General features: G+C 45.9%; 1 protein-coding gene across 1 annotated transcript in view; it reads right to left on the bottom strand.

Annotated features, from left to right (window-relative positions):
• The window catches only part of PAPSS2 (3'-phosphoadenosine 5'-phosphosulfate synthase 2), a 29,536-nt gene that overhangs the window by 3,175 nt on the left and 12,455 nt on the right, over window positions 1–13,906 (bottom strand). The window contains exons 2-10 of the mRNA XM_031053395.2: window positions 11,167–11,272; window positions 8,751–8,986; window positions 7,867–8,005; window positions 7,486–7,604; window positions 7,249–7,362; window positions 6,688–6,799; window positions 3,116–3,321; window positions 1,621–1,756; window positions 548–816 (exon numbers count right to left, since the gene is read on the bottom strand). Coding sequence (XP_030909255.1) covers window positions 548–816; window positions 1,621–1,756; window positions 3,116–3,321; window positions 6,688–6,799; window positions 7,249–7,362; window positions 7,486–7,604; window positions 7,867–8,005; window positions 8,751–8,986; window positions 11,167–11,272 — 1,437 coding nt within the window. The remainder of the gene's footprint in view (window positions 1–547; window positions 817–1,620; window positions 1,757–3,115; window positions 3,322–6,687; window positions 6,800–7,248; window positions 7,363–7,485; window positions 7,605–7,866; window positions 8,006–8,750; window positions 8,987–11,166; window positions 11,273–13,906) is intronic.

Genomic DNA, 13,906 nt, shown 5'->3' with positions numbered 1-13,906 from the left:
GCCACCCAGACACACCTTCCACTGCTTAGACCTCATGCAACAGGATGTATACTCCAAGAGAAATACTGGGGATGGGAACTGGTCTTGTTACAGCTAATGGAGGCAATAGTTTGCTTTTTGAACATGCAAAGACAGTGCTCACCATCCCTTGGGCCCCACACAGCCAAGGATTACTCACACATCCCCCTCCTTCCTCCTTTTGGGAAGGTTCAGCACTGTTATCCCACTGATTTAGGGGCAGAAGGGAAACCACTGGGAGAACACAAATGAATGACCCTGCCTGACAGAGAAGAAGGTTACAGCAGCAAAGTCTGTTTCTAGTCCCCTTCTCCCCAGCTCCACATACAGCTTGTGAAAACATGGGAGCCCACCGAGTTGAGCTCTGCTGGTAGACAGCTACTGCAGTAAGCTGCAGGTGAACCATGATGGAGCTAATACCAACTCCCTCCCCTGTAACTTTCTGGGGCTGCACAGGCAGGCTGGCAGCAGGCATGCCCATGGACAGGCTTTACACCTTGTCTCAGTGAGCAGCTGATAGCTACATTACCTCTGTGGGGCCCGCATAGAGCATGGGAGAAGGGAAGATGGCAACGATGGTTGACTTGGGGTCCAGGACTTGCTCCTCCAGCACTGCTGCGTGCTGCTTCATCCGCCACTCCAGCGGGACATCGTCATCTTTGGTCCATCCCCCCAGAGGGTGCAGGAGAAGCACAGGGTTTTTGTATCCCCTCTCCAGAAGCTGGCGCCGCGTGTCCTGCATGAGCAGGGCATGCCCATTGTGAACAGGGTTGCGCAGCTGAAATGCAAAGACAGCATCTAAAAGGGAAAGATTCAGATGGTCACAGGCTTGTGCTGATCGTCAGACCCTGCAGCTTCATTTACACACGACATCTCAACAGTCATAAGATATGTACATCACAAGCTGTATGTCCTATCTTCACATGCGTGAAGCCCTAAATACCTTAGATGATTGTTTCATGCATCTACAGTGACTCTTCATCACTCTGTGAAGTTTATTTTCATTGCATATCCTTCCTTTGGTGCCAATTCAGTCCTATCAGCTCTCCTACAAACGTTCTTACGTGGCACTGACACCTCCACTGAGGTCCCTGACTTCTCAAGTGACCGGCCACCTCTTCAAGCTTAATGGCACCTTCAGGAAGGCTGACACTCTGCCCCAGAGTGTGGGCAGGTGTCTGACACCTGCCAGCCTGCTGGGACAGATACCTGGTAGAAGACACCTAAGCTGTCCCCCAAGTGTGAATGCCAGGCACATCAGCACAGGGCTTTAAATGCCCAGGGTGCAGAAAGAGAGGCTCTGACTTGCCAGGGAAGACACAATGCTCAATGCTTTCCAGTGCCATGCTTGGAAAAGCCCACTGAGGACACAGCCTATGGCAAACACTGCTCTTAACCAAGAAGACCCCACGACAGTTTTTGTGCCATACCCTGTGTCGCTCTTACTGCTCACCCCAGCTGCATAGTTCCATTCTATGGATACAGAAGCAATTTGGCAAGTACCATAAGCCTGAGGGCAAGTAATGCCAGATCACACAGATCTCCCAGTGCCAGGTAGGGCAAAGAAGGGCCATGTCACCAGTGGAAACCCAGGGCACTCACCAGCATTCATTTCCATAAACTTCTGCTTGAGAGCAAGCGGTGTCAGACGGTACTGGTCCAGCCCATCATTCCATTTGATCTTCTCCAGCACAAGCAGGTCTCCACCAACCAGCCAGTCTCCACTTTCCATCACCATCTGTGAATTACACACATATGCATTATGGAGGGGACAGCCAAATACCTCCTTTTCCCATTCCCATTCTCCTTTGAAAACTGCTAGGCTTGACTCTGCTTGCAGGGTGATATTTCCTTTCAGCACATTATAGGTGGGAAACATTCTTACAGTTATCACATGAATTGAAATATCATGATCAGTGTAAACCTACAAATAAGGCATCAGCCACTGAATCCTTACTATATAGTAAGCACTATAGTGGGTGCTGGACCCCTCTCTGTACAGGTTATGGCACAAGACCCTCCTCCACCTCACTCTTTGCTTTTGCCTCCTGGGAATATGCAAGGTGAGCAACTGCTGCCGAATAATTAAAAGCTGTATTTTAAGGTAGGAAAACAGAATTAACTCAGCTTTAGTCTTTTTAAGCAGACAGTTCAAGTCACTCAGCATAACCTGGAGCTCTTCCTTTCTGAAGGATGATGTTCTTTGTACTGCCAGAGAGTAAGTGGGAAGAGATAAGCTGTAAAAATGTAACACCCTTGTTGGCTGCCTGCACAAAGCAACCGAATCAAGGAGTAAAATGTAGCTAAAAGAAGCACGAGTCAGCAGTCTGCAGCATTAGTACTGTGTGCGCTTGCGGCCCAGAAAGCCAACATTATTCTGGGCTGCAACAAAAGAAGCGTGATCAGCAGGTTAAGGAAGGGGATTCTACCCCTCTATCCGCTCTGGTGAGACCCCCCCTGCAGTGCTGTGTCCAGCTCTGGGGCCTCCAACACAGGAAGAACATGGACTTGTTGGAGGAAGTCCAGAGGAGGCCATGAAGGTGCTCCAAGGGCTGGAGCACTTCTGCTACAGAGGCAGGCTGGGAGAGCTGGGCTTGTTCAGCCTGGAGAAGGCTCCAGGGAAACCTTAGAGCAGCTTTGAGCAACCTGGTTTAGTGGAAGGTGTCCCTTTCTGTGGCATGGGGGGTGGAACTGGATGACCTTTAAGGTCCCTTCCAAACCAAACCATTCTGTGATTCTATGATTGGTGTTTGGCAGCATCACTGTGATTGTCACACTGCAAATGCAGGAAAATGTTGAAGCCTTAGTTGGTAGTCATACTAAAAACATTTGAATGCAGGCACACTGGTGAAGACGAGTGAATGAAAGGAGCAGCTCCTCAACAGCATGCTCATTCTTCCTCTCACTTTGTGCTTGTTATCAGATGCTCTTCTTAAACAGCAAGCACATTAACTCACAAGCCTAAAAATTCAGTCCTGTCTGCTTGGGACACGATTGTTCCCACTGAGGAGCTGGTCTTGGAAAGCAGACAGGACACCCACAGCCCTCAGAACCTTACAAACGGTCAGGTTTCCCAGAGCGGTGGGGACAAACCTACTTTGACGTGCGGGTGCTTTGCGCAGGTGGTGCCCCAGACGCGGGCGCAGCGCTCCTCCTTCCTGTGCTCAAAGTACTCGGGGTTCTTCAGGACCGCCACCCTCCGCCCCTGGTAGCTTAGTGCCAGTGCCTCGCAGCCCTCCAGCCGCTCCTTGTCCTCCACAGAGATCGGCAACACGATGGGGATGCTCAGGTTGACAACGCCGTCTGGCAAGAGACAGGGAGGATTTTAATGTACTCCAGCCTTGAGCATTGAGTATACAGAGGCTTTCAGAGGCACACGTTCTCCCTTTGGAGAGTAAAGTTTTCCAGGACCAGCTCAGAGATTCACCATCAGTCTTGCAAATTTATTCATTGCCCCATTTTTTCTGCACTGCTAACAAATAATGATGTTAGTGGCATATGAAAACTCCTTATCTTTGGGCCAGAGATGTCTCAGAGATACCTGAAGCATTTAATTATTTTCTGCACTCTCTATCTCCATGGAAAGACAGGTTCTTCTCCAGCTAGTTTGTTGAGAAGTCTCTTTGCAAAATTTAATGTACTGGGAAAATGCCACCCTGGATATAACCTCCTCCACCAGGACAACAATCTCTATTAATATGGCTCCAACTTGGTGTTCACTAGGGCATCTCATTCCTTGCCCACCTCCTCTTGAACTGCCTCTTCCAACTGGAAAAACACTGTCATACTTTGTTTCTCTGTTGTATTATTTTCCTGGATATCTCTATACTCCTCCTCCTCCTCCTTTGTATCTCTGTAGAGTCAATTTTTAATCTGTTTTCTGTGTGTATACAGTGAGTCTACATTTGCGTGTGTAGTTTCCAATTTCACTGCTGTCCCTAAGAAATTGAAGACATGTTGGTTTTATCCCCACTCCCCCAATTCCCCAGTCCTCCACTAAGGTCCTCCCATTTCTTCTTTGATATCTGCATATTAATAAAGGAGAATCAGTCTCTCCCGTGGATTTCCATTTACAAACAAGAACAAACAAATCATTGATTCAATTTGTTCTGATCTGATTCAAATCACTTTGGACCCTTAAGAGTCTTAATTTGAGGATTTGGTCTATGATGTAGTATTTTAAAAAAACTTTATTAAAATGTTTGCATTTACTTTTAATTCACACTTAGGCATCATTTGTCTGCCAGGCATCAATTTTCAAGCACCTTCATGAATAATCATAACTATAGTCACATGGGATCCAATCAATGTCAACTTCATACATTTAAATTATGTTACTCAGTGATTAGTCAATAAAGTCAGCATGGAAAAAGCTGAGTTATGAAACCAACAAATGATGCTGTAGCTGAGACTCTCCATGCTCCATTTCCAAATGCAAGATGCAGCCTTTAAAAAAGATAAATCACCCCAACAAAGATAATTATAAAATTAATTAAGAGGACATGGGATGTGTCATGCCACTTCGCAACCAGCTGAATCACAAACAGGCTGTGGCAGTTTATGGTAGTCTTAATGATTGTTCTTTTTTTTTTAAATCTCAGAAAATTACTTTATAGCAAAAAAATGTAAATCAAAGTCATTTCTGTACAACCTAAGAATAGTTACATACATACCAGCTACAGAGCGATTCCTTCCTGGGAGAATACAAACACAACACAATTAACACCCACATGCATCAGTGGCAGCAACCATTGCAAGAACCAAAGCACCTCTGGCAAGCAGCACCCAACCACAGGCAGGGTGCCTGCTGGTGTGGCTGCTGTCCTCTATGGTGCTGCCCCAGCCTCTCCAGCGCTCACCCATCCGACATGGGTTGCACTGGCTGGGAGTGATGTACAACACCGATTCTTTTTTGCTGTCACCCAGGCCCAGCAGAGGCACCCATCACTGGTGTGGAGGGCAGAGTGCTGGAGACTCTGTGGCACTCCTGCTGCCATACAACGCACAGATCCACCTTTCTTCCTGGTGTCATCATGCCCCTACACAAAGCACCTCAATCCACCCAACTGCTGGTGGTGTCAAGGTGGAATTTACTGCTCAAAGTCTGAGCAAAAGGAGCACTAACTTGCACAAGTCCACCAAAACTAAAGAAGCCCTTTCAGGCACAGCTAGAGCTGCCAAAACCATCACCCGCACCCCAGGGCAAGAGGGCTGGAACAATGATTCTTGAAAGACCAGCCTCAAATCTCTCTTTGGCAATGCTGCCACACCCCAGCCTGAGCACCATGAGATGGAAACTCTCCACTGTTCCCTAAAGCTCATCCAAGCAAGCCAGGAATGTTCTTCCTCCTGCCCAGATGTCACCCTGTGGATCTGACCATGCAGACACTGAGTTTAGAGACCTCGGCAGAGACAAGGAGGACTGGGGACTGATGCTACTACAAATACCTTGTCCTGGAGTTCATCTCTCCAGCAGAAGTCAGTGCTCTGGGCTTTGTATCTGACCCCACAGAGCCCTGCAAATCCTGAATGTATGCCCACAGAGCCCAGAGGAATTGCGCTCAGTGAAGCTGACAGGTTTGGGGTGGGCACCCCAAAACCAGTGCTGAGATGAGCCTCCAGTGCAAAGTACAGAGCTCTGAAGCAGCACAGTCATTACAGGGTGCCTCTGTACCTTGTCAGGCACAACAGGTAGTTCAAAGACCACAGACTAGGGTCTGATAACAAGGACATGTTCTTCTGAACACTGTTTGCACACTAGGTGGAAGGTAAAAGTCTATGACACGTCTGAAGGCAGAAGCCTGCATACAGACACTCCTCTGGTCCAAAGCAAGCAGTCCTGAGCTTTGCGTCTGCTGCGTGGTGCCCAAATCCTAATAGCAGCAAGCTACTGCACGACTATGAGATCCTCTAGAAGGAGGGCAAGACTCAAAGGGAGTCACTTGCCAAGATCCCAAATACCTAAGACCAGAGATCACTATCAGGTCTACAAAACCCAAAGCAAGTGCCGTGTGTGCATGTGAAGTCACAGCAACAGCATCCACAGCTGAGAAACAGGACAGAAATATCAACCACCCTGGTCTCAGCTGTAGACAATCACTGCTTGAGTACTTTTTGTCATTTCTAGGCATGAAGCACCTCAAACATGTTGTTAATGGATAGATAAATCTGATTTATTCCAAGTCACAGTAATGGATAATCATGAAAATAAGGGGAAAAAAGTGAAATCAGGCTCTGCTCCTGTTTCCAAGGAATAGCTGCCTCGTCCTCCCACCTCAAATTCAGCCTGGCAGCCTCCCTGCTTACTTGGCTTTGGCTTTGCATCTTTATTTACCCTAGTACAACCAAGCATGAAAAGAGCTACACAATGGCTCCCAAAATGTTTGACTGGCACCATGCAAGATGTCAAAGCTGTGTGCCTGAGCACCAGGCCTAGCACAGTGAAAGCTGTCACATTCTGTGACCTTTGGTGCATTTTGGAGCACAGCTTACTGGCCCCCACAGTCATTTATGGGCCTTCACATTTAACATGTGAGAGTAAAGAAGGAGAAAAACACTGCTGAGCATGAAGCTTTTCTATGTGACTGCCTGCTGAGACACCACTGGGTAAGCATCCCATCACACAGCTGCTTGCCGGACAGCGTTAATGCAAAGCATGGGGGTTCGTACCATTCAGCAGGGTGCCAAAATGGATCACTTGCAAGTACTCTGCCTCGCGCATGAAGCCAGTCAGCGGAGTGGCCCAGCCTTCACTCAGCACCTGCACCCACTGCAGATCCAGCTGCAAAACAAACCCAAATGGTACTCCTGTCACCAGGGCACACTGAGAGGTTGCCTGACCTTCCCTTCTGCTTCTGCTTCTTCAGCTCTCTCATTTGTTTTGCTTCAAATAGAGGACATTCATAAAGGGGGAGAAAGCTGTGAGGGGATTAGCCTGGGGTTGTTTTTAAAGCCAGACTCATACACTTTCATAGCACAACTGCCTGCAGGGCTGTAGTAACACAATAAAGGGGTCTGACACCCCTGGCTTACTACAGCACGGGGCAGAAACACAGCAGAAAATGGCTGAGGATTAGGATGACACTTCAGCTCACCATAAACCTCAACCACAAAAGGACACAGATATCAGAAGAACAGAGCCCCTTCTAGCAACATCCCCATCAAAGCTTCTATCATTCAAACAGCTAAATAATGACTGAATCACAGCACATCATCCATGCATGATGATACCTTAGTGATCTCTACAGACGGTAGCATCTCTGCTTCAGCTTGTACAGTACTGAGTTTATTTTCAGGCACAAAGAGCTCAAGAATGTCCTTAACTGAGCTGTGGGGCACGATGTTCTGAAAGAGAGAGACAGACAGCAATTGTAAGCAACATGCTGGCTTTCAAGTGCACACCAAAAAGTCTGTATCTGAAAGCAGCTTTACAAAGCTGCCAGCGGCGGTGGCATAAAAATGACCTACTTGTGTCTGGAGGAGCTCCACAACCTGCTGAATACATTCAGACACTGACGCAGTGTTCGTTTTCAGCACTAGTTCAGGAGACTCAGGCTTCTCGTACTCTGAGTCAATTCCCGTGAATCCTACGGACAATTAAACCCAAACTTAATTTATTTAATGTAATACTCTGTGCCCTAGAGCCAACAACGCTGTACAAACAACCATGAGCATACAACCGTGCTGGGTACTCCAAGTGACACTTGTGACAGAAAGATTAGGGAAACAGGATACTCTTGCCCACTACAAAGGGCCTTTAGTAACCCACCTCTATGTGCAGAGCTGCAGTGACAAGATATCCAACACTTTGGAAAGCAAAAGGCAAAGTAAGAGCCCACTCTTCCATACCTTTGATCTCTCCAGCTCTTGCCTTTTTGTACAGACCCTTCACATCTCTGCTTTCACAAATATTTAGAGGAGCATCTACAAAGATCTCAAAGAAAGGAAGTCCAGCTGCTTCATGAATTTTCCGTGCATTTTTACGATCCTGTTAGAAGAAAGATGGGAAAATCCTATGTGCCTGAATTGCAGCAAGCATCTTCCTACCGTATGATGTGCCCTAGAATTTGACACATGTAAATACATTTCTGATACAGATTTAATAAATTTACACTAATTCTAATGAGGATTTTTCATCTCCCTTCCCCCCTTTTCTTCAAAGATACTTTAAAAAGAGAGTTCTACAACTTTCATCTGTTTTCAGTGTTTTCCATCTGAAAGATCAATAAGATCCCTTCATTAAGGAGATCAGCAGAACTTTAGAATGTGAATAGTTATCTGTCCTGTGTCAAAAAAAAGGAACTACTTGCATCAGCCTGATAACAGCAGCTACTTGGTATTCTCAGGAAGCAGAAAAATGCAATCAGTAGTTCTTCAAACAGAGCAGTGATAGCTGTATGACAGACTACTACTTCTATGCCTCTTTTCTGCCTCCTAATGAGTTAACAGAAGGAACCTCTGTAGAGAGATTTTCAACTTCTCTCAGCTTTTAACTGATTTGTAATCAGCTTTTAATTGATTTTTAACACTGAATATATTCAAAAAGGTCATGTCAAACTGACCTCCAGAAATTTGTACTGATTGCGTGTAGTTCTGTGTATTGCTGTATTTTAGTTAAAAGGAGCATCTGACAGCACACATAAGAAGTCCCCTACGTAACTCTCTCTTCCCTAAGAACAATCATGAGATCTAGGTTGCCCAGAAAAGAGCAGGATATGATGCAGTGAGATTACCTTTGCAAACGGAGAAATGAAACTAGTTATGCAGACAAGCCCAGCATCAGCAAACAGCCTGGCCACCTCTGCAATGCGGCGGATGTTCTCCTCACGGTCCCCAGATGAGAAACCCAGGTTTTTATTCAAGCCATGCCGAACATTATCACCATCCAGGGAATAGCAAGGGATGCCATGAGAGAGCAAGTACTCTTCCAGAGCAAAGCCAATGGTTGTCTTGCCAGCTCCAGAAAGGCCTATTGAAGACAGAAAAGTGAGGGTCAGGTTTGAGGTCAAAAGAGCAAAAATGACAGTGTATTGCAATACCTCCTAGGACATTGGCAACAAAAGTCCTTCTGTCTTATATTGCTTTAGGAAGGAATGACATGGGGAAGTTGGATTCACCTATTTTAGCACACAGTTACCACCACAGAGTTCTGGTCAACCCTTCTTATTGAAGGGGTGGCATTAATGTCATGGGAAAAGCTGTTATATCCCAAAATCTGGAGGGCTTCACTCCAGTAGTCTTACAAAAATACCTCCTGCTGAGCCATGGTGGGACAAATAAGTATCAGTAAAAAGGGGAAGCTTGAATGGATGCTGTTGCCTGTAAGTCTCTCAGCATCTTCCCCCTCCTGTTTTCCCTATGAACAGCCAAATGTTCTCCCAGATTGAACCCAAGGAGAGGTTCTTCCTGCAAATAGTGGGACAGGCTCCAGCAGCAATTGCTGGTCTGTATCCACAGACACCACAAAGCAGCACCCACAGATCTGTGTGAGCACAGAGCAGGATGGCTGGGCAGACAAGCAGCGCATCTTCAGATGTCTATATCTCCTTAATTCATAAACCAGAAAGACAACAATCCAAAGGGAGGTGGCTGCCTCCCATCCCAGCTCCATTCACTTGTAGAAAAAGCACTTGCTACTGGCTGTGTCAGAAAGCAGCAAGTGCACCTGGAGCACAAACCTCCTCCTTTCCCTTGAGTGTTGAAAAAAAATTCTTGAGATGGAAGAGGACCTTGACTTAGGAGAGATAACAGCTCCAAATACCACACTTGTCTCAGGAAATGGCTTCAGGAGAATCTCCTATGGAGATAGCATCATTTGCTCACCTGTGTTTATACCCGCTGTGTGATACCTCCTAGGGACTGCTCATGGAGACAAGACCCTGGGTGAGGTGGACTTTTGGTCTGATGCAGAACAGTTGTATTTATGTTGGAGAGGAAACCTGTCTGGGCAGAGATGAACCCTGCTGCCTGTGCCTTTGTTGTTCTGTAGTACAGCAGACTAACCGATAGCTGTCCTGAGCTGGCAATGTAGGGCATTCAAGTGCCCTTCCATTTAGTCCACGTAGTCCATGTAATAAAATGTCTTTCTATATAGTCTCTTAAAATTAAATTGATAGAAATTTAGGAGGCCACTATTTCAAAGAATAATCATCAGCCACAGAAACACAAACCTACCTTTCAGTCACAAGATTTCTGAGTGATAATCAAAAAAGAAGGAAATTGCCCTGGATAGGCTTTTTGGCTTCAGAAATTATACTAAAGCAGATTAGGTGTTGACTTTCTTTTCAAAATTGAAAAGGAGAACAAAACAGAAATGTGTTTTAATCCAACATCTAGCACATAAACTGATATAAAGGCAAACCAGAATGGCTTTACAAACCCTTCCAAATACATCTTTCAATGTCTGGCAGTCAAAGAAAATACCAATATTTAGCAAGCAAAGAAATAACTGAACAAGCGGCAGAAGATGTGTATATATTAGTGGAGCAAAAGTAATGCAATTGCCATTTCTAGCAGGCCCTAATCCTCAAACAATGAGTTTATCTTTCAAAGCAGAAGAGAAAGGCAACACACCTGAAGGCATAGGAAACGAGAAATAACATAAGAAACCTGCACTGGCTGTGCAAGGAATTGCTTCCAGTGCAACTCATTGTCCAGAGAATAAATTCCTTGGGAGTATTTATTCTGCAGACAAGACAACTTGCCTTGCTGTGCTGCTCACGAGGTCACTTTAAACACAGTAAACTGAGGTGTCCCAATAAACTTCCCATCGACCCAGAATGAAAACATCTGCATGCTCTCTTGGACAATCCTGGGCATGTTTCATTGGATCTGAGCCAAAGCTTTCTAAGCCACATTCTTAGGAACAACAAGTGTGATCCTAAGGGCTTCTGACATGTTCAAAGGAGGCTGATAACAGCTGTGAAATTCATAAAAACATGAGTTATGGGCAGAAGCTGCCAGAGAGAATATCTTGCTGTGCCAGCACTGTGTGTCGGTGTTTCCCCTCATGTAAATGTTTTGCAGTTCCCAGTTCACACAGAATGCTGATGTTTCCTGCAAATCCCAAATCCCCACCTCCGAGCCATACTCATTTATGCAAGTGGGTTTCACACATGAAGCCATGCTTTTGTGCCAAGACAAAAGTACCTGTTAGCCAAACTGTGCAGCCTCGAAATCCACCCCTGGTACCGACGACTTGACCTCTCTTATTCCTGCTGACGTGATGGGCTTGGTAAACCACATTGGTTGATCCCTGATAAAAACAAAGCAAAATAAACCAATTTTGTTACTTTGTTATTCTCTGTACCAAAGAAAATTCCATCTGGGACTAACATAAGGGAAAGAAACGCAAATCCGCTAAAAATCTACATGAGACATTACAGTAAACCTCAGCAAATTGTCACTTTGCTGTAAGTTGTATTTCTGTCTGAATAGCGCAGACTTGTTGTTTGAAGACAGTATTTCCCTCTGCTCAGAGCACTCTGGTAGCAATGCCTTCACGTCTGTCAGTGCCGGCAGTAGGAGAAGGTGATTTGCTTTGTTGCAGGAGCGCTGCCAGGTGACTGATACACCCGCAGGCAGGCATCGGAGGACAGAGTCTGTGCAGAGGTACAGGCAGCACACTCCCTGCCTCTTCGGCATTTTAAAATACAGGCAGACTCGCCTATTATTTTAATTACATTTGCCAAACAAAAGCAACTTTGTAGTTACTGATGTACTTGGTGTGTTCAACACGACACGGCTGCTAATAATTGCAGCTGAGGCACGAAACGGCAATGCAGGAGGGCTGAGCTGAGCAAAACAACAACCCAGATAGGAAACACAGTGGGATAGGTAGAGGAAACAATACCTAACACATACACGTGTGCTTCCAGGTGCAAACAAGGGATCAGCACAGTGCTAAGCCAAAGGCCTGAATTTTGGTGCTTCCTAATGTTGACCTGCTGTGGGCAGAGCAGCCTGAGCTTCTTCACTGGGACGCAAACTAAAACAGCCTGTTTGTGTCCTGCAGTGCCAGCAATGGTACTTAGACAATGATTTTTTGCACATATAGTATCTACAAGATCTTATTAATAGTGAGAATTTCCGACTGAGGCATCCAAAGGAAAATTCTCAGAAAGGAACAAGGATATAAATATTTTCTCCACAGCCAGATTCTGCACAACCACAGGTTTATCCTCAGTTTCATATCGTCAGTTCAAGAGCAGGTCTGGCCTTTCCCATGGTTTACATCTTGCTATATAAATATTTCCACATCTGAGGTCATAGCAGAGAAGTGATCATCTTTCGTTTGTTCAAGCATAACATTTTGACAAGAAAAAAAAAGAAAAAAGGAATGGGAGAAAACATAAAGCTCCCTCTTAAACACATTAGCAGAACAGCCTGATTGGTTTTTTTCCTCTGCTTGCTGTGCCGTTAACACTTCAGCATGATTTTCAGGACTTTAGTCTCAACACCCTCCAGCAATGCATCTTCTCACTCCAGGGACTCTCGCTTCCCATTTTCATTGCCATACCAACCAGAGCACGTCCCGACATTGCTTCTCCCTTCTGCAGTTGTTTCAAAGGATAAAATCAATTATCTGGGGGTTGGAGTGTAGTGGATGGACAAGATGCTGTCTAAAACACAGAGCCTGGGTATCGCAGCAAAACAAAACCAAAGAAACAAAACCTTTCTAAATCTGACCCTGGAAAAGCAAGTGAGCTCAATGCATCTTGGTGACTCAGAAAATAAAAGATCTGGTTTCTGTGTTTCACTCCATTTTGCTGCGGTTTCTTGCAGAGGGGTCTCAAAAGTCTCTTTGAACAGTTTGAGCTTCCAAAGGTGAGCCAGCACCACAGCGGTTTAATTTCCACCCGTCCCCAGGGGTTCTGACTTGGGCAGAGGCTAAAGGAGCATACTCCGAAGATGCAGCTGACAAAAATAACCCTTTCCCCCAGGATGCACAGGTGTGCTCCTGCTGTATTTACTCCTGGTTGAGCTCTAGCACCGCTCTGAAATTATGCATCACCCAGCCAAGGACCCTCAGCACAGCACACGCACCCAAACTCACCTTCCCAACAGCCTGCCACCACTCAGCCCTGCAGCAAAACCTCCCCTGCTGCAGCCTAACCTGCCCCGTGCTCACACACTCCTCAAGTGCAGCACTCCAAAAACCACAAAGCATCTATTTTGCAATTTGTTTGCAAACCACAACAGACAAGACAGATATTTCTGTGTGGAGAAAGGAACGTGCATGCTTTGAATCTCTCTGTCACAGCCTCTGCATCAGGAGGAACTCCAGCTACACACCTGCCTTTCAGAATGTTGATCTGCTGGATCTGTCCTGCAGGAGATGAATTATGATAACATCCGTGCCTTGGGAAGATGCAGGAACTAACACATTCCTACACGGCTGATGTAACGAGATTGTTACAAGTACACGTTGCTGTGCCATAAATCTTCCCAGTGCATGCACCTCAGAGCTTTTATTTTGCATGCTGGCATCTTTTGAAGCTTGGGAAATCATCAAGGGCATTTTTGCAATTCGGCAACACTGTCAAACCTCTCTGATCTGCTGGGGGCTGGTACCAAATCCCTCTGACTTTTCTTCTATGTCAATAATCTTGCTGGTAAACTCTCCCTAACCCTGAGCAGCCGCCTGCCACACAACAACTCAAGTTCTGGTCACCAGCTACACCAAAGGTAAAGCAAGAGAGAGAAACACAAGCAAGCTGCAGGTGTCTGGAATGGCAGCTTGCTTGGCTGGAAACACCAACTTCCTGCCCAGTCATCCCCCAGCTGGGACATAGATTGGGAAGCCAGAGCCATAGCATGATCAGAACAGAGTGAAGGCACCACCCAAAATAAGCATCAATGGCCTGAGAGCAAACCCTGGAGAGATTTC

This window comes from Melopsittacus undulatus, chromosome 4 (assembly GCF_012275295.1).
Source record: "Melopsittacus undulatus isolate bMelUnd1 chromosome 4, bMelUnd1.mat.Z, whole genome shotgun sequence".
NCBI classification, from domain to species: Eukaryota; Metazoa; Chordata; class Aves; order Psittaciformes; family Psittaculidae; genus Melopsittacus; species Melopsittacus undulatus.
This window is presented reverse-complemented; position numbering and strand designations above follow the sequence as displayed.